This window comes from Pezoporus flaviventris, unplaced genomic scaffold, assembly GCF_033815535.1.
Source record: "Pezoporus flaviventris isolate CSIRO_AGI_PZ_B2104156 unplaced genomic scaffold, CSIRO_AGI_Pfla_v1 ptg000001l, whole genome shotgun sequence".
Lineage (NCBI taxonomy): Eukaryota > Metazoa > Chordata > Aves > Psittaciformes > Psittacidae > Pezoporus > Pezoporus flaviventris.
In genome coordinates this window covers 63931161-63958231 of record NW_026892549.1, presented here as the reverse complement: position 1 = coordinate 63958231, position 27071 = coordinate 63931161, and the positions used below count along the sequence as shown (strand labels likewise).

General features: G+C 39.6%; 1 protein-coding gene across 4 annotated transcripts; it reads right to left on the bottom strand.

Annotated features, from left to right (window-relative positions):
- Positions 1 to 144: 144 nt before the first annotated feature.
- On the bottom strand, positions 145 to 22419 carry LRRC8B (leucine rich repeat containing 8 VRAC subunit B). Of its 4 annotated transcripts, none has more exons than XM_061462309.1 (5): positions 21518 to 22419; positions 6797 to 6848; positions 5368 to 5466; positions 2517 to 4678; positions 145 to 1541 (listed from the first exon to the last, which is right to left on the bottom strand). In XM_061462309.1, exons 4-5 carry the CDS (start codon positions 4650 to 4652, stop codon positions 1269 to 1271), a joined length of 2409 nt encoding a protein of 802 aa, XP_061318293.1. In that variant the 5' UTR covers positions 4653 to 4678; positions 5368 to 5466; positions 6797 to 6848; positions 21518 to 22419; the 3' UTR covers positions 145 to 1268. The 4 variants fall into 4 exon arrangements, with proteins under 4 accessions (XP_061318293.1, XP_061318284.1, XP_061318311.1 ...); XM_061462300.1 differs by lacking the exon at positions 21518 to 22419 and adding an exon at positions 20972 to 21444; XM_061462327.1 differs by lacking the exon at positions 21518 to 22419 and adding an exon at positions 20418 to 20548.
- Positions 22420 to 27071: the final 4652 nt, after the last annotated feature.

Below are 27071 nucleotides of genomic sequence, written 5' to 3'. Positions count from 1 at the left end.
GAAAATTTATAAAATGTCAAATACATTTTTGGAAATCATGCTTCCTTTTTTTGCCCAGGAGTATCACCTATATTTTTTGTGAACATGTTTAAATATCATGAGAGTTAAGACTTCAATACAATAAAAGAGCGCACAGCAGAAGAATGAAGTCAGGAACCATTTTATTTCCATCCAGTTTTGCAAGTATTAAGGATGGCGTAAGAGCTCATTCCATCACTATGATCTATGGAACTATATCCCTAGAAGAGGCGAAGTTTATAATGCTTCCTGGTTTCCCCTCCCAAGTGTAAGCTGCATGACTGTCTAGCTTAACTGTGTCTGTCACTAACATCAACTTTATTCATCCTCTCCCCAGACACCAGAACACAGTAACTGGGTATGGAGGACTGAGGCAGTCAGTAATGAGAAGTTATAAAACATGTTAAACAGCACATACACTACACTAACACCTGCGATGCTCACAACATACAGAAGACAACCCTGCAACTAGATTGTGTTGTATTTGCCATCATTACCTATGAAGATCAGTACCATAAGATTTGCTGTCTCATACATATGCACAACAGTTGTTGCAGATTCTTCTGATTCTTCCCAATTTCTAGGCAAAAATTCAATTTGTATTTACTACTTTTAAGACAAAATACTGAAACTGTGTTCAGATGTTTTTGTCCAACTGGTTTTAATAGCACGATTCAAACGGCAACTTCCATATTATAGAATTTATGCTCAGTACTTGTCAAAAGCTTTTAAAATTAAGGTATGTTGAAAAGTTACTTTCAATATGACCCATGCAATTGAACTGCTCAAATAGTTTAAATTCTTAATTTAACATATTCTAAGTTAGCGAAGAGTTCACATTCAGAAACTAGTTCCAGACAGTTCTTAGACCTCACGTGGCAGAAGATGAAGCTATTTAAAATTATCACTATCAACAGAAAAGAATTCCCATAGGAAAAAAGTATATACACCCTCACTATAGCCAGGCAATCAACTCCTCCATTTCAATATCATCATAAACATTTAGTTATTTCAACCAGTAGAAGCCAACCAACAATTCATATTTCAGATTTTTCAAACATATGATTACCTTTTAAAGGCTGCATTTTTTTTCTGAATCTAAGTAAACTTCTCTTTTCCAATACAATCAACTCAGTTCAATGAATTTAAGTTTAAGACTGATTTGTAAACTGTTCTCTCTCACTTCACCTATGGAGCCCTTTAGATACACAGGCTTACAGACTGCAATGATGCAGAGTTCCAGTTTAAACTCAGCACTTATCTGAAGTTGCCTGCAAACGCTCTCTTACACGGGGTGGAAGTGTTTTTAACAACCGCTCTTCTACAATGAGACTATTCCTCTTTAAGAACTGACATTCTTCCAGTTCAGCAGGAAGTGATTCAAGATAGTTTCCAATGAGCTCTAATTGAACAAGATTCAGTAGCTGACCCACACAAGGGGACAAATTCATCAGACTGTTATTTCCCAGGAGAAGAAACTGCAGCTTTTTGCACTGAAATAATCCATCGGGCAGCATTTCAATCTAGAAAAAGAAAACAACAACAAAAATACGCATTAGAAGTTGCTAGCGTACATGCAGCTGCATGTTTTAACATTTCCCAGTTATATTTTAGGGTAAAAGAACCCCAGCCCTCTTAGTTTATGGAAGGATAAGGAATGGGAAGGTTGTAATGTTTCTACCATTATGGGATAAATTGCTTGAGAACACTAGGATGGTTTTATATACCTGTTTCATTAAGATGCTAAGCTCTTGGCAGAAGACATAAGCATGGCAGGGGAAGCATATACATGAGTGCATATGCAGAAGTGCATACAAAACACGTGCATGCACAGGTGGCAGGGGAGAAATAGACTACTATCTCCTAAGAATCAGTTAATGAAGAAAAAATACAGATTGTGAAAAGACATTAGGAGCTCCTGTGTTGTGAAACCTGTACCACCTGCACAATCTGCACAATACAGTAGTAACTCCAGTCCATCCAAAACCAACCTCACCAGTGAAAAACCAATTACAAACCTCAAAAGAAGCCCTCAGTCACAAGCCTGGACCCAATACTAATGAGCCAGACTGCTCAGGACTGCTAATGAGGTTACAGCTATAAGGATTTCCCTCTTCCCAGGCAGCTAGCTGTTGATGCACTACAGCTTTCAGCTTGACATTTGATAGTAACAATTGAACACTGTTCACTTCCATTAAAATACTACATACGATAGACAGCCGCAGGGAAAGATAGTGCAGGTTAGGATGACTACAGAAATCTATCTCTGGATCAGAGCCCTTAAGCTGCGACAGACCAGGGTAGTATTTAGTATTATACAAGCTTTGATGACACCAAAGTTATATTGATTGAACAAGCACCACCCCTTTTTCCAGCTTTACTGGGTTTACTTTAATCATGAACATTGCAAAAGCATTTTGAAGCAGAGGCTGCTCCAGAAAAAATATGGTAGGTTAAGTCAGTACCTGATTGAAGTAGTAATTCAAAGTTCTACTTACATGGTTTTTTGTCAATGCCAAGTACTGCAGATTGGTCAGATAACCAATTTCTTCAGGGATGGAGGTTAGCTTATTATAGCTAAGATCCAAAGAGTGTAATTTTTTACAAAGAAAGAGCTGCAATGGAACATTTTTAATATTATTATAATTTAGATACAATTGTTCCAGGTTTGATAATGCACCAATCTGCACTGGGACATAGGAAATACTGTTGTGCCACAACTTTAGGCAAGAAAGGTTCTTAAGGTGTTGAAAACTAATTATTTCTTCCACTGTTCTGAGATTATTTTCTTTTAAGTCAATTTCATGCAGATTGTTGAGGGTAAAAATGGAATGGGGAATGCGCTCTAAGTCACAGCAGATTAATTCTAAGGTTCTCAGGTTGAGCAGCTTCTTCAAGTTATTTAGCACTATCAGTTTGTTCCCCTCATTGTTGATAGACAAGTGCTGTAAAGAAGGCAGAAGATCTGTAACCACTTGAGGTATACGGGAAAGGTTGTTTTTTAAGTGAATAGATCTCAGATTTTTTAGCCCCTGAAAGCTTTCATTATATATGGAATTGTGATGATCTAGCATGAAATATCCTGTTAAGCACAATTCTTGCAGGTTTTTTAGATGAAAGACCCAAAATGGAATTCTTCCCATCTCACTAGATTTGAGGCGCAATGTTTTCAGATTCTCTTCTAAAAAACTGACTGCTGGATAATCCATAGTTAGTGACGAGTGATAAACATTAAGTTCTTTGAGATTGACTAGCTGGGTCACAGCTGAAGGAAGTTTGGCTTCAGGAATAAGTTCCAGGCTTAGGACTTCAATTTCTGCCAGTTCAAAGACGCTGTCTGGAAGACCATTTAACATGAAAAGGTGGAGTTCAATCTTGTCTTGGGAATTTCTTACTAGTTTATTTTTCAGTTTTTCCACTGACCATTCATTGTTAAGATTGATCTGTTTCAGTTTGTTTTCACTCAAATCAGACAGGAATATTGAGAATCGTTGGGAATAAAGAGGATCATACTGATCTGCCAAGTGGAGAATGAATGCAAAGTCATTCTTGACATCAGGTATATCACTATAATTACTTTTCTCTCTCAGTTTTTCAAAAGAGTATTGCTTAAGTGAACTTCTCAACATCCACCACAAACTGTAAGTACAAGTTAAGCCATAGAAGATCACTAAAACAACATAAAATGAAGCCAAAACTTTAAAAATCTCTGCTAGTGAATAAACACACTGATACCTTTTGTACCCTGTGAAGGCCTGAACGTTGACTACACAATCAATTTCAAGTGTAATAAATGATAAATAGTAGGGGACATAAATTACTATTATTACAAATACAATGACTTTCACTATAATCTGTTTCATATACACTGTATATATGACATCCTTCTCTTCAACGTGTACTCTGAATTTCTTCACTTTTTCAAATATAGCTTTAGCTTGTTCCCCTTCTTTTTTGTCAAGAACACTTGAGGAATTTTCTCTTCCCGTTGGTTCCAAGCCAGGTTGGGAATATGGCAGGGACTGCCTGCTGGCCCCTATATCTACTGAACTCCCAGGCGGTGAAATCACTGCTTTTGATTTGGCTATTGGCAACTTCCTCACAGACTGCTCAGCAACTGTTTCTGAGAGGGCACGCGTTGTCCATGGAGAATCAAAACACTTCTGAAGAATGGCTACAAAATGCTCAAGCCTGGAACTTGTACTAGGGTAGTAAAGCCAGAAATTACTGCAAGCTGCAAAAATAAAGGTATGCAGAAGCACTAGGTATGGAAAAAACTTGGCAAACCAGTGAAGCTCTCTCTCATAACATACTGCATCAATATAGGAATACTGCTGCCGATGGAGATCGTTCTGGATTTTAAGAGGGATGATTATCTGTGCTGTAGAGCTAGCTGACATGTTAAGGTTGGCTTTAACTAAATCCCAAGGCACGGCACAATGATTGTCAAATTCTAGCTTGCAAGGAAGACAACACAATACTCTGGTTTGAGTAAGCTGGAGAGCCCCAGCGAGTACAGCAACTAGCAGCATTATCATGGTGAGGTAATACCAGAAGACATCCCACCATGGTTTTAGTATGTGGTAGGATGACTGGGCATCTGCTAAGTATTTGAGTTCTGTTAGCGTGATCATGACTTTCACCTGTGAGAGAACAGCAGCTGGTAGAGAAAAAAAAGAAAGAAAAGACATTCTTAGAGAATTGATAAAGCCAATTTTTGTCACCATTAAACACTTGAAGCTTATTCCTGTTTCCCCAGTTTGAAATGGGTAACATTTGCCCTAGCATCCAGAGCATAGCAAAAGGATCCAAGAACTGCTGGCACCTAACTCTAGCCATCACCTTATTTATTTTAAGAAAGTTACTTGGAATGCAAAAGTTTAAACGAAGAGTGAACATAGCATCAGAGATCAGGAGAAAATGTATTCTGACCAAACATTTGGGTGCTCTTCAGAAACACAAGCAGGTGTAAGTTAAGGAAGTGTCTGGCACACTATCAGCAGCCCTTCAGCAGCATCCTAAACATATAGCAAAAGCGATTTCTTTTTAAGAAGAATCCCCAAAAAATCAAATCAATATATTAACATGATGGCTCTTGTAATTTAGAATTTTCTACTACATTAAACCATGTTACTCAATTAAAGAAGAAAAAACAAAAATTCCCACAAAACCAGTTTTGCTTTATACAGTCTTACGTATAATTCCCATCTTCTCTCATCAAGAGCATTAAGCATACTGACAGAATTGAAGTGAAGCTAACCCAACCTGTTATTTTCCAATATTGCCATATATATATATATATAAATGACACACCTAATCCCCAGCAGCATAGGTTTTATTCATACTTACTTTACTAATTAAAGAGAATAAATACTTAGAAGTGCTCAGTCAGGAGGTCTACACCTTTTAAAATTCCTTGGACATGCCATCTTTACATTTGTCTTCATTCTGGATAGAGAAAACATTCAATATACTTCACTTTTAATTGCTTCACCTAAATAAAGGGCAAACATTTCAGCTTTCATTAGAACGGCTGCCTTGTTGCATACATCAGGATGTAGCAAAGCTCGGCACTGTTACAGCTAAACGAAATGGAACAAAACATACTCAAGACGTGAACACATAGAATGAGATGTCAAAGCTTTGTACAGTCACATCAACATGAAACCCAGCAAACTGCTTACAGCAAGTCCTGTTTCAACTGGGAAGTAATCCCTTTTTTTCCTGCCAAATAACTATTGAAAATAAGATTTGCAACATGCAGTACTTCATGAAATAGAAGTCAGTCGTAATTTTGATATACCAAGGTTTGGCAGAAAGCCAAGATTCTCAAAAACAGAGGCCCTGAAACAAATCAAGAAACCATCCAGTGTCAATGGCAATACCACAGCTTTGGAGAAAACATCCTAGAAATTTTGTTAAGCAGTACAGATACAAAGGAATGGGGATGTTCTGTGTTTATCTTAATCACAGAATCATTTAGGTTAGAAATTACCTTTAAGATTGAGTCCCACTGTTAATACTGCACTGCCAAGTCCACCACTAAACTATGTTCATGAGTGCCACATCTACACATCTTTTGAACACCTCTAGGGATGGTGACTCTACCACTTCACTGGTCTGGATGTTCCAATGCTCAACAACCTTTTTGGAGAGAAATTTTTCCTAATATCCAATCGAAACCTTCCCTGGAGCAATTTGAGGCCACTTCCTCTTCTCCTATCCTTTGTTACCTGGGAGAAGAGACTTACACCTCGCTACAACCTCCTTTTGGGTAGTTCTAGAGAATGGTAAGGTTTTCTCTCTGCCTCCTCTTCTCCAGGCTAAACCCCAGCCCACCCGGCCCTTCCTCACAGGACTTGTTCTCTAGACCCTCCACCAGCTTTGCTGGACACACTCCAGCACATCTATGTCTCTCTTGTAATGAGAGGCTCAGAACTGAACACAGGATTGCAGGTGTGGCCTCACCAGTTCTCAGTACAAGGGGACAATCATTTCCCTGGTTCTGCTGACCACACTATTTCTGGTACAAGCCAGGTTGCTACTGGCTTTTTTGGCCACCTGGGCACAAGTTGGCTTTTGTTAATAACAGATAGATACTGGACATTTCAATTCCAAACAGAACTGGGTAGCTCTTATAAAAAGACAAACAACAGCTGAACTGAGGCAAAGCCTTATTCTTACTCCATATTTACATTCGAAGGGAGAAGAATGGCTGAAAATAAGTTAACCCTTCTTGCATTGATAAGACTACTTTAAATAGAATATAGAAACTTACCAGGCCCACTCAAGGGAAAGCAGCTGAAGGACAGGATGGTTACAGTGTACTTCTAGAGAGAAAAGAAATTGTCATCAGATCATTAAATATATGGACTCCAATGATTTATTAAAACAATGGTTCATTACTCCTTCCCACAGCAGTGTTTTAAAGATCCAACATTTGACGAGAAAAAAATCTAACTAGATTCACAAGAACTAGGTAGAATAATTTAAGCTCTATCCCATCAAATCAATCACTTGTTCACCAGCTGAAAATTGCTTTTCCTGAAATAAAGTACTGGCCCTTGTCATTGTCCCATTTCTAAGCACTAAAAGCTACTTAAGACCAACAGTTTTTGCACTTACATGAAGTTACTAACCCTACAACCGAGATGCTCTAACCATAGCTAAGAAATAACAATTTCTTAAATCACTTCAGCTCAAGTTGCGAAACCTGTAATTACCTTAAAATGAATTCTTTCAGTATAATTCTTTGGGGTTTGAATATAAATTCATAGATGTAAAAGCACAATAACTTACTAAACACACCCAAACTAAGGCATTCATTCTGCAAACAGTGTCTGGATCATGTCTTGACTGAAGCCAAACATGCTTGATTTGAATACAGACAGAAAAAACAAAAGCATTTTTTTAATTTCCCGCCTAGAATTAAACCCAGTCAACTCTTCTCACTCCAACTTTGTTACAAAAATGAAAAGATTTGAGACCCTCTTGAATTACCAAGAACAGGCTGAGAAACAAGTATGTTGAATGATTCAGAGATCAAAAGATATAAAGAACATTATTTTTAGCAAAGAAAAACATATTTGAGAAGTCAAAATGATCACTGAAGTGGCAGAGAGTTTAAATGAGTGTGAAAGGTGTAATTAGCATGAGGATGGGAGCAATTCTTTTCCTGATAAACAAGTAAACCTCAGCAGGGATTTGGGAAGATACTAACATTGTAAGAATATATTTTCTGTAACCAAGTACATATTAGAGAAAGTTACAGGTAACAGTAATGCACATATCCACTTTTACACAAAGAAAATCATTCTCCTGGTAACAGGCTTATTTTGGGGACTAAGCAAAAGAAGCTTATGAGATACAGAGTATGAGGTACAGAATTCAGAGTACAAGAAAGCAGTTAACACTGTTTGATGAAGTATTTTCTCTAAAACTCTCAGAAAGAAAACAGAAAACAGAACTTAAGCCAATTCTATTAAAGACCTATTTGTATACTTGAGAGCATGTACAACCCAATACACCTTCTTCAAGCAATGCCATAATACTCAAACAAAGAAGTGGTTTGTTTTTACAGAGGCTGAGAGCTTTTAGAGACTGTAAGGTCTGTTTCTATCAAACGCTTGCTTTCTCACCTCCCTGACTTGAACTGGAAAGTTGTTAGTTCCCGTCAGAAAAGTCCAGCTACATTCTTGCTGCAGTTTTAGATACTTTCTAGTAGAAAGTATCACAGTATTAAGTGTTTAAATATGTGAACTCTGGTCTTGCTAATGAATGACTCCTTTTTGAAACCTTCCAATGAAGTATATGTGTATTCATTACAATTCTGTGTATATGAAGTATCAGAGACATCCACAGTACATACAAGAATAATAAAAATGTGAATTATTAATGATAAATTTGCTAAAGACAGTTTACTTTCAAATCCTATCTGTATGCCAAGGGTGACTAATCAAACAGAATAATGCTCAACTGTAATGGGTATGAGAAATTTCATCTGCAGCAGCTTTCAACCCATATCAAAGCCATAAAAGCTTTTCAAAGTGGCCTAATTCAATTGGCAATCTTTCTTAGAAGATGAGAGGCAGACATTATAGCCCCAGGCTAAGTGATGACTTCAGGAGAGTTAACCCAGACCAGTACCCGGATGCAGGCCAGAAAAGTAAGATAATACAGACCACTAATATCTAGGCAATTTTTAGTTGCTTCAAGACTGATGAATCTGATCAATAGAAACCTATCCAGAATATGAATGAAAGGCTACCATTTTGAAAAAACATTATCTATAAGCATCAGACAGTGCACCTCACTGTCGTCAGGCATCAAAAGGTTACTTAACATCACATTACTCTGTCATTTAGTCACTGCTTCTGTAATTTTAAGCACATTTAGTTAGGGATGGCTCTGAAGCAAGGGAAATGTTTTACTTCTCCTCTCCAAAGAATAATGGGCTGCAGAAAGCCAACACCTGACAAGAAACTTTGGTTTATTTTTAAGGCTATGCTGGTTTTGTTGATTGAGTATTCAGTTGGTGTTTCTGATACATTAGGTAAATCAAAATAGACTTATACAACTAAAGCATACCTTGACAGGTATTCCAGTGGTGTTATTCCAGCGGTGTCATTCCAGCAGCTTCTCAATTGAGGTAAGAAATGCTGACATCCCAAGTAAATGTCTGTTTTAACAACTTCCTACCAAAAGTGATTCCTAAACTTCAGTACCTACTTAGCTTCTAGCTAGTTTAGATGTATCCCTTTTTCTTCCAAAATTTAGGATGCAAAATGAAATTCAATAATAAACTAGACAGGCAACCAATTTTACTCCATGGACCATTTTGAGAGTCTCCTATGGGATTTCTAATACCTGCTTATGGTCTTCTCATGCACAGCCTGAATCTCCACTTGCAAATAAACACTACTGAATATTCCCAAAGGAAAAAAAAGTAACAAGCTTTACTTCCCCACACATTCATCACCCAACACACATCTTTCCTGGCTAAAACTTCCCCTTCTATCAGCATATTACCATTTCCTTTTTCACATGTCCCCTAAACGACAAAAAGCCACTTACTGCAAGAGTTCAGGGGCAGGTCTGACTTCATGAAGAATGATAACTTCATACATACTCTTAACAGATGTGTTCAGATGACTGCATCTCCTTTTTTTAAGCTTCCTATTGACAAATAATAGACTACTCAATTCAAGCACTACTTTGATACTACTACTACTTTGATTCAAGCACTACTTTCAGAATGTGCACCTTGACTACTTGTATGCACATGCAGATTCAGCGGTAGGATCTTTTTGACAGAGATTGTATTTTTGGCTCTGTATTCCACTGAATACAGAACAACACACAAACAAGATTAGAGAAAGCTTCTTTTTCAGTTCCTTCTGAAGGTCACAGGAGATAACTGAAACGTGTAAGTGATTATCCTTTTGTATTTAGAATAAACACAAAGACATTCCCATACTTAACAGTAACTAGCGTATTCCTCAGCACAGGATGTTCAAGACCACTAGCATTGTTACACATTTTCCATATCAACCCTTCAAACAACCAAAGGCCATAATTACAACTAGAGACAATCTCAACCACTAGTGTCTGGATTAACTGGAGGCCTTGCCTGCCTTAAACACTTGCTCTCAAGCCAGTCCCCCTGAACATAAGATGTGGAATAGTAATAGCAAAATTTTCATGCTGTTCAAGAAGCAGCCCTTGCTCTCTGGAGAGGTCTGCTTGCATAAAACTTTAGAGCCCAATAATTTCTAGGAAAACATTTGTAAACATTTTTAGCTTAAAATTAAATAAATTAGGCTTTACTTACACTTACTGTATATGGGGTACTCTGCTAGTCTTGCAAAATTAAGCAACTACTACTCAGCTCTACCACTACTGTACCTACAGCAAGCTGAGAAAAAGAGTACAACATGGCAAGCGTGTTTTAGTTTCCTCAGCTACCCAAAAGCTTGAACATTCCTAGGTTCAACAGAGAAGGCCTCAGAGTAGGTGGAAAAGACTTCTTGAAGGCAGCTTCATCTAAACTCAGAATACCCATCTTTATTCTATTAGTTCCTTTCTCTGGTACACTTAATGCAAGAGAAATACTTAATCTTGCAGTCTAATCTAAATTGAAAATAAGCTTTACTCCAATTTGATTTGCTTCAGAAGCAAAAGACCTTCTCTTGCCATCAGACTGTGCAGGATTAAATATGCTATGTTATACATTTCTGTCCCATACCTGCCACATCCAGAAGGGACCACTATCTTCCCTGAGGATATTGAGTTAACTTCTCATTAAAAGCCATCAATATGCAAGTATTAAGCCTTTTCTCTATTAAAGGAAGGCCAATAAAGAATTAAACATTGCTAGTAATGTATGTCACTGGTCAAACACTCACTAGGGCGATAGATCATCTTCAAACATTCCAGTTGCACAGGCAGTTGGAATTACAAACCCATACGTCATATAATATTGAATCACATCAGCAAGGTCTGCCCAAGTACATGAAGTTACTTGAACCTCATTCTCAATAAGTGGATGGGAGGGAGATACCAAGTCAACCATTTTAAGGGTTAAACTCTGTAATAAACTTGTATTACAAGACATGTATTTAAAGGTATGGTAAATGTACTTTTTATTTCATATTAGGACAGCCTGGAGAGCAATTTTAAATACTAATTCATATTCAGACATACACAGGCTGGTAAAAGTACTTTCTTCAGCCTTCTCAAGTTAAGTTTAAGGTGCTAAGGATGGTGTTCTAGCTAAAAGAGGTCACAATCTATGCTCCTGTGAAGGCCTGCACTAGCAAGAAAAATATTCAGTTTAAACCCAAGTTTGAGACCAAATAGACAGGGAGTCAAGCACTTCACAGAACAAAACCAAACCACCTCAAACCACTGAAAAACAAGATGAAGAAAAAGGGGTAAGTTCATACAAACCTAAGTTTCCGAACAAGTAAGTTTCACAGTTAAAGAAGGAAGCAATCTAATGATAAAAACCAAACCCTGAAGTAAAACAAAAGGTAGCCCAGCTTTGTCTTGCACTTAATTGCATCAACACAACTGATCTCTTTGAAAGCAAGCTGTCTACTTACTGGGCAAATATCACTTGAGTTATAGTTCTGGTGCTTTCTAAGATCCCTACCAAACCAAACCAAATTCAGACTTGGAATCAAAACTCCATACTTCTAGCAAGCAATAGTCTGCACAGCTTTAGTGCCCAAGCATGATTTTCAACTCAAGGATGCATTAAAAACAAAAAAATAGAAGTCTGTATCAGGTAATGGTAGAAATATGGCAGAGGAAAGAATCAAACTACAGAGACAGGTATTATAATGCTGTGGTCTCCTCTTTCCTTGAGGACACATAAGGATAAACCTGTAGGCAAGCTGTAGGGCCCTTGCCAGACTGTGGGTCCTTTAAATATATTATATTTGAAGTTAAAATAATCAAGTTAAATTTAAGAGCTGTATTAGCATATAAAATACTGATTCCAGTAAATACCAAAACAAGCACCCGTTTTAAAGAGAGTGCTTTGTATTGGTTATACAAAGAATCCCAAAAGTAAATTCACTTAGAGAATATTTTGTTTCTCTAATATTTAACTAATAATTTCATTAATTTAATTTTTATTCTCACTAAAAACCCTAGCATGTTTTTAGAACATTTTTTCATTTGCTCCATTAATTTACATGTCTTCAAACAGCTATGCATCTCACATATTCCACTTGAAAAAGGAAAATATGAATGCAAGATGACCACCAAAACTCCACATTGGTATTACCCACTAAAAAATAGCTCTGCTATCACAAGCTTGGCAATTCCTAAAGAAACACAGCAAAGCGCATTAACAGATTTAAAAAAAAACAAACTCAAACTGTAAAGAGTTCCATAAGGCTTTTTTTTCTTAATTTAAAAAAAAAAAAAAAGAAAAAAAAAGAAAGAGAGAGAAGAGTATGACTAACTGTACTAGTTCTGCCTGGAAGAACATAGCACATTGAGGTGTTAGTGATCAACTCTGTCAAGTTAACAGGCTCAGGCCTGTGCTGGGCAGATCTCTTGGCCAGAGACTAAGCAGAGCCATCTGGTAACAGAAGTCTGCAGGCAGCTCCCACTTGGTATGAGTCAAACACCACCTGCATGTCCTTGTCTTTATCAAGAAGTGGAGCAAGAAGTCCTCCTGTAAACATCTTTCCTGGTTGACAGTAGAAATGATGCAGACTCGCTTGCTTATAAGAAAGCCTTCCCACCAGTAAGGCCTGCATGTTGTGCAGCACAAGGATCAAAAGCTCATTTGATGCTACACAACTCATGTTCCCAGCTTCTAAAGGGATGTATGATTATCTACACTATTCTCTTTATAATGTCAAATCCAATAAAAAGCATTTTAAATTACACTGTAGACAGTCTGAGGACCTTTCTTACCGAGATCATTATGGACCAGCACCTCTCATGCAGAACACAAACCATAGAGATGGTCTTCTAGAAGGTCACTTCTGAAATGCTCCTGAAGTAAAAAAAGGGGCCCAAAAACACTAAATCAAAGAACATGTCCCAAATATCTTTTATATTGCACTGTACAGTCTGATCACATTCCATCCATTTTCAACACAAAGGTTAGTATTTAAAGTGAAGCACTATTTCTATCAGCCTCCTTTCCCCCTTTTTTTCTGGCCCCATAACACTTTCAAGTAAACAAAAAACTTCAGTAGGAGAATTACATGCATTCCTACTACTTCTAACATTTCTAAGAGCCCAAAGAGCTGTATTTTAAGCATGGCCAACAATGTGCCATGCATTTAGGGTGCCCACAATGAAGTACACCATTTAATGCAAGTAAGTCAGTTCATATAAAGTCTAAAAAAAGAGGCATAGCTACACAAACAGAATCAGCACCTAAGCAGTACAGGAGACTTACTAATGAACCTGAAGCCAAGCACGTTCAAAGCACACATCAGTTACCTCCTCATAGACAAACCTACTTTTTTTTAAGTGAAGTGTTAATGGATTTGTGAAATAGGATTGAGAGAGCACTGAAATACTAGACTATATTATCCACAGCAATGTACTTAATATCACCCCAGAATCGCTCAAGCTACCATAGACCCAACAAACTTACAATCATTAACTTCACGTGTAGTTAAAGAAACAAGTAGTTACAAATCCATTTGTGTTTTTCCTTTAAAACAACTAACCAATCCCCCCCCCCCCACCCCCATACTACTAGTAGTCTTCCCTTTCAAGTTGCAAAGAAATCTCAAGAGTAAATTCAGAGCATTAAGTATGAAAAAAGTCTCCTTGGTTCTTCACCTGTTCTTCCCCAAGCAAGGAAGACTACATGACTAGACCAAAAGCAATCTTAAAAGGTCTAGACTGGGTCTGCTACCTGTGGCATGCTGTTACCTTACAGCTCTCCCAGAAATCATCTTACACGAGAGTACATCAAGTCCTTCATCCCACTGCTGACATAGCTTACAGAGTCAGATACCTCCCAACTGCACGAAGTAAGATTTTCAAGCTCACTTATATCTCCTTTTTATTTCCATAATCACATTCTTCAGTTTCTCATGATGAGAAATATATATACATACCCATAAGACAATGGTATCAACAGTATCCCTCGTATCCCTCCAGTTTGCTCTAAAGGAAGCCTCAATGGTATATATTTAATTTTGCATACCAAGATAAATGCTACAACAGAAAATTAATTTTTAACTCCTTAGTTTTCAGCAGTCAGACAGACAGTCACGATCCCCATTCATTGTACTGCTATGCTCAGGATATCAGAAAGCAAAGCAGAGCAAGATAACACTGCAGAATATTCACAACTTTAATATTACAAGATCTTTCTACCAGCAGATTCTTCAGTTATAATATAGCTTATTATATTCAGTCTTCAAGAGCAGTAGTAGTACAAGAGAGCCAGCAGCATAAAGCAGTTTAAATTTTACAGAAGACCCTCTTTCCTTAGGAAAAGGCAGGGAATTACTCATACATGCTCTTCTATTTTCAGTCTGCTTTGCAATGAAGTCATAAATGGCCAAGGTAACTCCTGTAACCTCATTAGAAACAAGTCAGAAATAAGGAAATCTCAGAAAGAGAAGCCCTGGACTATGTCCACACACCTGAACTACCTCTGAATTAATTTCTCAAGGAGCACAGGGAGAGCTGCAGAACAAAGTGAGTAGACCATAAATCCTACTTAAGTCAGGTAAGCATTTGGGTCAATTCTGTAGTCCAAAGGCTATCAGGCTGCTATAACTAGGCTATCAACATAATTCATGTCATACCATACACACTGATGTATTAACCAAAGCATGTTAATATTCCAATTTGATCCTTCTAGATAAAGGTCCTATAAGGAATTCAACAGCACTGCAGTTAGAGATGGAAGGGGGGAACACTCTTCATCCCATAGGAAGTCCTGATAGTTTTCCAGGGAGCACAGTACCCAAATCCAATTATTTTTCCTCCATTCTACATTATTTTCATAGCCTAAACACTGCTTTCTAACACAATAACAATACCCAACCCAGTTAATAGGGATATTTATCTCTGACAGCTGAACAGCTCTATGCAAGTGATTTTATTTCTCCCTACCTCAAATTCCTCAACTGTAAAGTCATGGTAACGGTTCTTCTATTCTTCATAAAGTATTTAAATGACAAGATTATAGAGTAATACCACTTCTTACTAGATGATCAGAGTCTATTCTGGATTGTACTACACACACTATTCCTTTTCTGCATAATGGGCAGACAGTTATCACCTTTGCCTGTTCTCAGAAATACACGCATTTGTATTTATACTCCTTGTTCTAGCTGGAATCATTTTGATGTTTCTAAAATATGAATCGTAATCTAATACAATAAGTTAAAATCCCAACATTCAGGCTAAAAAGGAAACTGATGGGTTTTCAGTATTTATAGACTACCACGACCAAAGAGTGCCCTATCGAGATAACAGATGTTGAGAACAGAAATCTCAACTGAGGTCACAAATCAAAAATATATACCAAATACGCTCTGTCTCTGCAAGATAATTATTACCATGCACAAATGCAGCTACAAGATTTAAAAACAGTCAAAAAACAGCGGTTTGGCGTTAGGTTTTCCTGATGCTGCATAAGTTTCTTGAAGAACTTTCCAGAAGGCAGGCTTATTACTTCCACAGACAAGAATTTAACTGCATCTATGAAAAAAACTATTATCAGGGCAGTAATACAAAACACATCTGATTCCACTCTATTAGTCCCGACATTGGAAAGCTGAGTCAACTTTCAGCAGTGGCTCATATCTCTTCTCAGAAGCAGCAGCTTTTTATCTTGTTTAAGAGGATAGTTACTCTTGAAAGCCATCCTGACAAGTTGAAACACTAGATTCTAGGTGTTTGGTCTAGACATCCAAGAGAAAATAATGACACTAGGTAAGTTTCAAGTTACATCTGATTCAAGCTCGGGTACTCTTTTTGCATAAAGGCTCTCCCGAAACCCATCTTGTTACCTTTTTTAGTAATCTCCCCACCCCAAAGTCAAAAAACTTGTGAAACTCCACAGTCAAATACAAATTCACCTGCAATGGAAATAGAATCAGGTTTACTAACCCTCTGGCAGGGAGCATGCTGTCTGCACAATTACCTCAATCTCTTAAGTATCTTCCTGTTCATATTACTCCATATTACATATTGGTTAACTTGATAAAGCAACCAGCTACATCTTATATCTTAATAAAGATGTCCTTTAGTCCTTTCATTTTTGCATTGCACATGCTGTGTAACTGCATGGGTACAAATGACTTATCAATGGCTAAACACGTATCTACAGTTTGAGAGCTGCACAGATGCATAAGATCACAAGAGCAGCATCATGCTTATCAGAAGCATCTCCTAGAACAATGCTAGGCTTCAGAACCCTGCACAAGCAATCAGACCTGAATGCTACAGTAAGCCTATAGTAATCCTGCTTTGCTTCCTGAGCAAACACGAACTTAGCAACTATGTTTGTGCTTTATACTTCCATCAAGCCCAGGTATGCTGCATAATAGGGTCCTCTGCTGCACAAAGTTTGCTTTGAGTGGGGTGTCTGAGGAAACCTAACAATGGTAAGATTTTTCAAATAGCAATACTAAAAGAAAAAACACTTCTTGGTATGAAGCCAAGTTTAACAACTTCAAAAACAAGAGTTAAGGGTTTTACCATCACCTGAATCAGTTAAGAACTGTGAAGTAAAAAAACTCCAGCCCCATATTTGTAAGAAACTTGCTAATAGTTTGAAGCAAAGCAGACACTACTTTCAACAACTCCAGTTCAGTAAAGTACTTGAGTATTGACACATCCCATCTGACTTCAATTCATCAACGTTTGGGTGCTTTCCTGACTTTGAATCAGCGTCATTGCAAAGGCAGTATTTAAACAACTGTTTAATAAAAATAAACAAGAACTTGGAAAACAGTTCTCCTGTACTGCAAAGGCACTTGCAAAGTAATAATTATTTTCACACATCCATTGGCATGGGTTGGAAGAGAGAGTTTATCTTGTTGATAACTTAAGCACAACCTAGAAACAGTTTTGTGTTAAAACTTTTCAACTTGTCCTCTGTTCTTCAAATATTTTGGATTGCACAACAAATACACATCATGGTTCTGCTTTCATTCAAATGGAAAAATTAGTTTAAAGGACAAATAGTTTAGGATTAGAGTCTAAATTTGCAGTTCTTAAATTCAAGCCTAGTCAAACTTTGCATGCAGGCGAACTTTAGCTAACAGAAAACACATGAATAAATACCCAACAACCAATGTATCAATAAATATCCAACTAAGTACTCATAAAACAGCAATATTCTCCCTAGAGAGCTAAGGCAATGATGTCAGGGAAATCAGGGGTTACATTTCCTGGGGTTTTAAGCGAGAGCTTTAAAATCAATGCCACTTTAATTAAGCCTCAGTAACTGTATGACCATAGTTTAGTAGCTGATGTATCACAGAACTGAAACTTTTATTCCATATTAAACAAAAACCACAACTCGTATCCCCCAAAGAAACAAAGCGTTTATTACAATGTCTTAAGACTACTAACAATTAGTAACAGATTCTGTTACTGCCATATTCTTTATTGGTATCACTGGATGCCTTACTAGCATTGTTAAACCTTTCAGTTTCTCACAATCAACTAAATTCTCAATTTCAGTATAAAGAATTGCATTCCAGCTTACAGTATCAGAACATATTGAGAAATCAAGCACTTTTGATGGAAATGCACTCACATAATAAATTCAGGGTGCAAAGACTATTTTGAAACAGAATGGCACCATTGAGAATCAAATTGAAGATACTCCATTAGAGTTTTCTCCATTATTTCCTTCCGATTGTTGAAAAGCCCTAGAATTCTCTTGGGTCTAAATCAGAGGAGGGTGTGCCAGCATGATACCACAAAGCTCATTTGCAACAGCTTTCTTGAGGGCTGAATCATCTACCTTCTTTCCAAGGTATTACACCACTAGAAAGTATAGATTTAAACTTACTGATACAAACAGTCAAACAGTTGGGGAAACTATTCATAAGCATTATGAAACTTCTGTTCAATATTAAATTATAGTTTGATTTCAACCAGCTAGAAATGTAATTCAGAACTAGTTCATAGCACACTACAAGTCTTGGGGAAAAGAGTGACCAAAGCCAAGCATAACTACAATAAACTGAAGCCCACTTACTAAGTCTGGCAAAACTCCAATTTGAACGTATACACAAGGTACTGCATCCAAATAAGAAGTTTAGTTATTAACAAATTAAGACCACATGACTCATAACCACCTTTCTGCATTAATGAGTATGACTGCCCACATGGCAGTGATAGGGTTAATAAAACACAGGCCACAGACTCTCAGCTACAATTACCAGCTATCACTAAGCACAGTTACAAGTCTGTGATGTGTCCTGCTGAACTCAATCCATACAGGATACAAACATGTATCAGACAAGTCATACCATAGCTTGTCACCGGATAAGAATAAAAGCATGTTGTTTATTAATTATCAGCAAATTAATAATAGCTATATGTTGTGAAACCAATGTATATACCAGTTAAACATCAAAATGCCAGCATATTTAAGTATTAGAATATTAATTCCACTTTACATTTCTCACCCTTCTACATGGCTACCCATGGTATATGAACCAACTATCTTCATAACCACAGAACAGACTTCTAACTTATCTTTAAAAAGAGTGAGTGCAAGATCAGCTGGCATAATAGTACTATTTGTGAATAGCTGTTATGAGGATGCCTACAGGAAAGATAAACAGAGCCCACAGGTTAGTGCACAGAATACAGACAGCAATGTGAAACATTTAGATAGGCAACAGAAAGATCAGTGTAAACCACACATTATCCCCTTAGTCACATGAAATAACCATTTCTAATCCTGGCTGAGCAAAGCTTGGTGGCTTTAGCAGTAGGTTATGGTAAACTGAAGTAAACTACTAGGGCCATGGTCTCTTTTGCAACCTGTAGCACATCAGCAGAGCAGGCACAGTAGCAGCTAAAGCAAACCAAGATTTCCTCCTTCACCCCCCTCTAAAAATCCACTATAAAAATACTGTTTTGCCAATGACATACTGCTCTACCAAGTTCATTTTACAATGCTGAAATCAACTTCAAAGAGCAGCTGTACTGGTAAGGAAAAAAAAAAACAGCAATTTTCTTTTTCTCCCCATAAGAATCCTATTTTCTTGAAAAGGAAAAAGGAAAAAAATAAGAGTGAGACCAGCAACACTCTCCTCCTAAGAGTGCAAGGAACAAGCACGTTAATACTTCATATGAATGCTACTAAAGTTGAAGCTTAGTTACTCTACACTAATATAAAATTCAGTAGAATGTAAAAATATGCTAATGTAAACTCTGATCAACATTCTGTTATCTAGCTACACAGAATGCTCTAAACACTAGGGAAAACCCTTAAGAAAGCTTGCTCCCTATCCCAATTCTTGGTTCTCTACTACAGTAATTCTCCTTTCTGCTCCATTTCACATCCCTTGCCCTGCCCAGCAGCATAGATACTGAAGAAAAACACTGCCCAGGGTAAGTTTTCTATTCCCTACACAGCCAGCTGAGCTACACAGAGTGAGGAAAACACAGGAAATATACTTAAACAACACATAATAAATTCTATGACTGATATACTATGACATTTCAATACTTGAGCCATGTAGGCTTTTTCCCTTCCCTCCTCTTGAGGGTTTAAGAGCTCCCACAAGATAGATCAGTAAGCCGTGATTGTTGCCTTCTCTGCTAGGAAAGTACATGAAAAAGAACTCTGAGACACAAGGAAATAATTGGTGCCTTACCTTATCACTTCAGCAAACAGACAAAGCTGGGTGTCAGCAGGACATGTCAAATACTTGAAAATGCAAGTGACCACATAGCTCCTAACTTAATCAAGCACTACCTCAAAGGTATTGTTTTAAGTGACCACACTAGGTGCCAATTCAAACACTTTACCTGATCAGGACAATGAATGACAATCTACATATAAAATTAAGCTTTAGGGAAGTCCACTTTAATCAATCCTACAGAACCAGTCAATCACAGTATTCACCACAGACAAATTCTTAATTGATGCCAGGAAATAGCCTCAATCTCACCACAGAATAGACCAGCACACAGTAAGCCTTACCTCACTGAAACAACTCAGCTAGGATACAAGTAAAAGCCACCATGCAAGAAACCCCTTGCTGCAAAATCAGTCTCGCTGGGGAAGAGAAGCGCATTGACAAGAGAGAGGAAAGGAGAAGGACAAAGAAGAGAATGCTTCTTACTTGACACACAGTCCGGCCAGGCCTCAGCACTGAGGTTAAGTCTTTCTTTCCCGTTCAAAGAAGTTGGGACTTGGCAGCCACCTGCCCTTTGCTCGAGGGCAGATACCGCTGCCACACCGGGGGTCAAGGGTGGCAGCTGCCGCCCGGCCGCTCCGAGCGCGATGAAGAAGGAGGAAGCCCCAGGCGACCTGTAGCGCCCCGGGTCACTTGAGGACACGTGTAGATGTCGGTTACGCAAATCAGAGAACGGTTTTTTGCAGAGCCCCACCCGCGCGGGAGCGGAGCGGAGCGGGGCGGCCGCCAGGCCCCGGGGCAGGCACGGGCTCGCTCCGACGCCCCGCGGGGAGGCGGGCAGGTGAGCGGCCCCGCTGCGGGGCGCCGCCGAGTGAAGGGGCGGCCGCCGCGCAGGCTCGCCGGGCAGGACGGGCGGACAGCGCCGGGCGCCTCGCAGGCCGACACCCCCCTTCCTCCCTTCCCTCCCGCAGGCGGAGGGAGCACCCCAGCCCCTTACCGAGGTAGGAAAACCGGTGGACGGTCTCTCGGCGGCAGTGAGGGCCAACCGCGCTCTGCCCTCAGGAGAGCCCTGCTCCCGCTGGGGAGCGGGCACCTGTCCGCAGCGGCCGACCCTGGCTTACCTGGCCGCGCGGCTTGCCCGCCCTCCCGCCCAGCGCGGGGCGGTCACCAGCCCACTAGCTTGCTCGCTCCGTCCGCGAGGGAGCCGGCAGCGCGGCGAGAGGTACCGGCTCCAACCGGCACTTCTCGGGTCCCGCCCCGACGCCGCCGTCACGTTACCGGCCGCGCCAGCCAATGGGCCGCTGCCGGCGAAACCGCTGACAGGCCGCGGGGCGGGCGCTGCGGCGGACAACAGGGGCCCGCCCGGCACCTCTGCTGTGCCCCTGGTCAGACTGACAGCCCCCCGGCGAGGGTACCGGCACCTAACCAAACGTGAGCCGCTCGGAAGCGGGAGGAGGTGGAAGGCGTGAGAAAGCCGCTACCGCCGGCGGTTACAAAGTACACATGAGGAAGGCGCAGCTGGCAGCGAGGCTATTGAACCGCGAGGGGGACGCGCGGTTGCCTGCGCACCGGAGGCCTCGGCTAGGTGCGGACAGCGGGAGGGGAGGGGAAGCAGGCGGGGACGCTGATGTCCGGCCTGGATGCTAGGGATGCCACCGCGGTGTTACCTGACGAATTAGCCGGCGCCCCTGCCGCGTCCCTGCATCTCTCCTGCAGCAATGCCCAGGAACATCCAACGTCCACGCCGCTGTCTGACATGGGGCAGACACGAGTCCGTGTTCTGCACGGCAGGACCCTTCTACGGCTCTTCAGTTCCAGGGGAAATCTGATAATAAAATAATAATAATTTTAAAAGTTCACAAATATACACGACTTAAAACCCCCAATCATAGACCCATTTGACTTTCCTATTTCACTGCCTTTCTCCGCGGAGAGTGAAGTTCCCTCCTCCCGGTGCCCGAAGGGCTCTGCTGGATAAACGCATGAAAGCTCGAAGGGAAGTTGTGATCCCTACCTAGATTCCTGCTATTAACGGGGACAAATGGGCTGTGTCTGCCTCCTCTTACTCGTACAAACAGCTCAATCTACTCCAGGAATGTTCCTGCCATATTTTCATTATTAGCAACTCCATTGCAAGAATCTATTAAAAATCCTATTTATAATATAATTATACTTCTTACACTCACTCTGCTGTAGTGTTTGCTGTCTGTCTAGTCATCAGCTTAGCAAGTAAAAGAGCCTGTTCAAACTACTGCTTTTCCTCCATAAAACACCAAAATCTTTTCCTTCACAGCTATAGAAAACCCCTTTCACTTAAAGAGCACAGATTCTGCAAAACCAATGAACTGTATGCCGGTACACTGAATAAAGTACAACTTAAAAAAGCCATTACAATAAAATTCTGCACAACACAGAGGTGTGTGCTTGTTTTGAAACACAGGCATTACAGTGGAGCCGAAAGTGAAACCGATTACAAATGAAAGTGAAACTGGCTTTTTAATCCAAACACATAGAAACACTAATGCCAACATGTATGTCTTAGTTTGCAGCCATAGCGGTAGCCTAGCAGAGAATTTGTTTTGTATTTGTTTTAAGCAGATAGTTTCTACCTGTGTGCACTTTGTTATGATCTACTCCATGATGTCCTTTGATAGCGATCTAATCTCTGAGAAGCTGCTACTGCCATCACAGATGTGACAATGGCATGGCCCTGTCTGCAGCTACTGCTCCCGAAGTCCTTGACAAAGTTTGGCCAAAAGTGGACAGCCAGCCAGCAATCTTCCCAGGAGACCAGTTCTCTTCTGTCCCATGACCTACCACCTCCTCAGCTGACTGGGTCTTGATTTCCACCATCGAGACAAATCTTCTGCTCTATTAGGGCTTACCTGAGGAATGAATTAATGGATTCTACCTTACTGGAACTATTTCCCCTTTCTGTGAGCAAGATAAAAGTACGTCTTACTCTATAATCTTTCTTTCTACTAACTCAAAAATGAGAAGCCTGTATACAGGATCTGCCCCATTTTCTGTCAGCAACAGGCTAGGAAGATACATTGTAAAACCAAGAAATATTGGTACTGAAGTTTGGCATTAAGTCAGAACACCAAAGTTAATGATCATAAGGTTCATAATTGCTTGAGCAAAAGATTGCAACCCACCCTTCTAGGTTTGGTTCTTACTTTGCTACTGAGTAGCTCCTGGGGAAGCACAAGGGGAGCACTCAACTCATCAATCACACCCCACAAATCCCCAAGGAATGAGATCTGAGCAGACAGAATATTTTGTTAACTGCCTACTCAGAAACAACACTGTTTTTAGCTGTGCAGCTCCTGACTTTGTACCCCGCAGATCAAATTCTTCTTTAGGGTTATTTTAGTGCAATTATTTTAGGATTCATTTCTTCCAGCCTTTTTCAAGCACCATTACCCATAAAATGTTCTTCAAGCTTTAACACCCTTTCTAACTGTTTGTCACAGCCATCTATGAGAAACTGAAAAACCACACCTCGACAACTCAGGGAAGGTCGAGTTTCATTTCACACAACATTCCATTCCCTGATCTTTTTTAACTTGATACTTAGAGGTTACATAACCAGCTTTGAACCTTAAAAGAAGTAACAGTTTCCAATGTCATGCTCAGTGTAACTAATGGGTGTCCTGAGCATTTTGGCTTCCATGATTTTGGGACATCTCATGAATCCTGTAGATTTAAGAGGGTAATATTTACAGTCAGAATTTGACTTTATTATTCCACTCTTTTTAATATCAGAGAGATTATTATACTTGACTTTTAACCCTCTAGTAGTGGTTGAAGTTGCAGTAGCAACAGTATCTTGATCACAATTGCGCTGGTAGCAGTTAACCTGAAGCTGAGCCAGTTCTTTGAGTGAAGCACCCTATGACAACTACCATGTGATCTCCAAGTACATCTCTGACTGTCTGTTTCTCAAGATCCCATCTTTTGATATGAAAGGCTACAGCTTTATTGTTAACTGAAGGATGAACCACAACCTTTTAACCTCTAAAATGCCATTTATTCTCCTAAAGAAAATAAAAATTATGTAAGTTTCATAGTTCTCTATAGAATTGTAATTTCAGCACCTGCCACATCCTGATTATTAACACACTTGCTCTTTCTGGCATTTTATAAAGCTTCTTTGTCTCCTTCTGGGACTTTATAAATCACATGTTACATACGCTCCAGATCATTGATTTCTTGGTGCAATAACGTGGCTCTTGCAGTTCACCACACAAAAGGCTCTCTCAATGGGTATTTTAGGACAACACTTCCCTCTGCTGGATCTGTGGGCAGTCACAGCTCTGCCTGCACTGAAGGGACCTGCCCAAATTCTCTGCCTCCAGCTCAGGCAAGACCCCTGCTCCTTCCAGACAGCTTTGGACAGTAAGAAGCTAGCAAAGAACTTCTTAATTTATCAGATGGCTATGATAATCATAAGAGTTTAATCCAGCTTCAAGTGGACGGGACTATCAATTTATTTTGTGCTCAAGACAGGAGTATCTCAAAGCTGTAGATAATGATAAAATTGGGAGTCTTAGGGTCTCCCATTTCATATCCTCTCCAAAACCCTGACAAGCTGGCTCTTGAGCTGCACTACAGGAGCTCAGACAAGGCGACGGATCCTTGGCTGTATGTACTTCAGCAAAAAAGCATCAGGATCATAGGGTATTCCAAGAACACCACTGTAAATCATCCATCCTGCAGAACACAGATGATAGCACATTCTTTCCCTTTCTCTGTACTGTGCTAATACATATTTTCTGCGTCTACCTTGAAGGGAGTGAGTGCAAAGTGACAGCAGCATATTAATACAGATATATTTTTGCTCATTAATGCGAAGGCAGCCTTAAAATCCCCCCCGAAATGTACAGTACGTAGGGCTGCAAGCATGAACTCACTTCGCAGCAATGGATATATATACATAGATCTATTGTCTGCAAAGACCTCTACATAGCCTCTGCTGATTTTAATTGACAGCACTTAAATGTCAGCTGGATCCTCATGCCGGATCAACAGGCATTTCTTTGTACAGCATGTATATAGGGCATCACAGAAAAAAAAAAGATTAATATTTTTGAGAGAGAAATATTGGCTGCACTTTTTGTGATTCTAATGGTAACCAAGAATAGTGCTACAGTGAATTTTAATTGACTGCTCCATTTCCCCTCTGGCCATCTGTTCCAAACTACTAGCAACAACCAGAGTACAACATTTTACAAGGGGAGGCTTGATGGAAACTACCATATTCAGACAGCTGTCTTGTGTTCAAGCCATAGAGTTGTTGAAATACTGTCCAAAACTGAGGGAGGGGGAGCGTTACGAGGAAGGGGAGAGAGAATTGCAGAGATAAATTAGTAAAGTTGTGCTTAGTTCTTGCTCTTCACAAGGACAGGAACTGGACCAGGTGATGACATGTGCTCCTCACTGACTTGTACAAACACGATTGAAAAACATAATTGTTTTGCTGAATAAAGATTCTGTTCACATGCTCTGCTGAATGAAGGCTGTCGGTGGATTTCAAAACACAGCAAGATGATGAGTAAGCTACACATGGGTGGAGTAGAAAATATAGATATAATTCTAAAACAATATTCCCAGTCAGAAAAATTCACTTTGAAAAGGGAGACAGAGATGTTCCACAGAAAACCTGTCAGAAGATTGGGTCAAAGTGGTACTCAGTGTTAAAACCTAGAACAGGTATCAGTGCTTAAAGCCATGCTGAGGTTAACTGGAATAAGCCTTCATTAGAAGATGGGAAACAGGTGATTACACAGAAGGTGGTTCCCAATTTGCATTCAGAACAAAGCCTGTGCTAAACACGCTGAAGGCCTGGTTAGAAAAGATCATATAACTCTTGGGGGAAATAAAAAAGGTTTCTAAGTGTTTGGAGAGGAAATACAAGGCTTGAATAAAGAAACCAGAATGTTACGATCAAGGAGATCCTGAGTAACAGCAATAGGGAAAGGAAATACCCCCCACAGCATAAAGTGGCACAAGCAATGCTTTTCCAAGCAGGATATTTTCCAGTCGTTACCTGGTTTTTCAATGCTGAAGAGTAAGGATTACTCTGTGCTTCATTTAAGTGGGACTACATTCATGACTCCTGGTGATCCTTGCATCTTACTCTTATTGACTAATTGTAAAGTCTTTGTTTGAGACTTTCCAAGAAAACTTGTACATGGACTCCAAATAGAGCAACTAAAGAGGAGTATTTGTCTCTCAAGAGCTTTCACCACAAAATAAGTATTTGTTGGCTCTAGCAGCCCCACAGGCATTAATAGCTGGCACATGACACTTAATGATGCATTACTAATAATTGATGTGTGGCTGCCAGAATGCTACTAACAACAACAACAACAACAAATCAGTGCTTTGGGATTCAAATATCATTCACTCCTGCTATTTCCAAATGCTTTGACTCCACGGTACAGTTCTAGTATTGCAACTACACGTCATAAAAAATGCAATTAAGAATCCAGCACTTGAAACTCCACGTCTCATAATTTTTTGCAGAAAATACAGGAAATACACTTCTGTGATTTCTTATGGAGATCCTGATTTCTCACAGGAGTCTTAGGTCTTTCTTTCCTTTACACTATCTTGTTTTTTTACATTTCACTCATTTTGCACAGAGGTGAAAGAATTTTACACCTAGTATTTCATCAACGCCAGCTTCTGTTCATTCAGCAGTCTTGCAATTCTTGCATTTCTAGTCAGTTCAGCACTTGTCTGGAGACAACTTTTGCTTGCTGTGGAAGTTAACACATTAGAAATCAGAAGTCCTCTAGTAGAAAACTACCTACTTAATTGTTTTTTTTTAAATCACTGTTGCTTTACTTGTTAAACCACAGACACGCAGCCCTGATTCCAACTGAGACAGCTCAAGAGCGTCAACCCCATGCAATAATCTCCTGTTGTTGATTAGTCCCCAGCCAATTTTTCACCACAAGCTGCTGCTCCCTCAGAACTGCAGTCTGGTTTATGTGTGACATTGCTCCCCAGTTTGGTGCTACCAAAATGGACCTGAGCAACTTAAACAATTTTGGTTGTAAGGTTTCTTTAATTAGCATCGTTTCGAAAGGCCCAATTTGGATTCAACCAGTATAAGCTCTATCCCATATAACAATATAACCTGCCCTTTCAACACTGCAGGATCTGCTCTGCACCATGCAGACAGATACTCAGGGAAGTTGTTAGAGCAGA

Bases quoted from the DNA above. Each gene is read 5' to 3' on its own strand.
- LRRC8B (XM_061462309.1), bottom strand. From the start codon at position 4,652: ATGATCACGCTAACAGAACTCAAATACTTAGCAGATGCCCAGTCATCC. The intron at 1,542-2,516 runs GTAAGTAGAACT...TTCTTTTTCTAG, and splicing joins TGGCATTGACAAAAAACCAT to ATTGAAATGCTGCCCGATGG.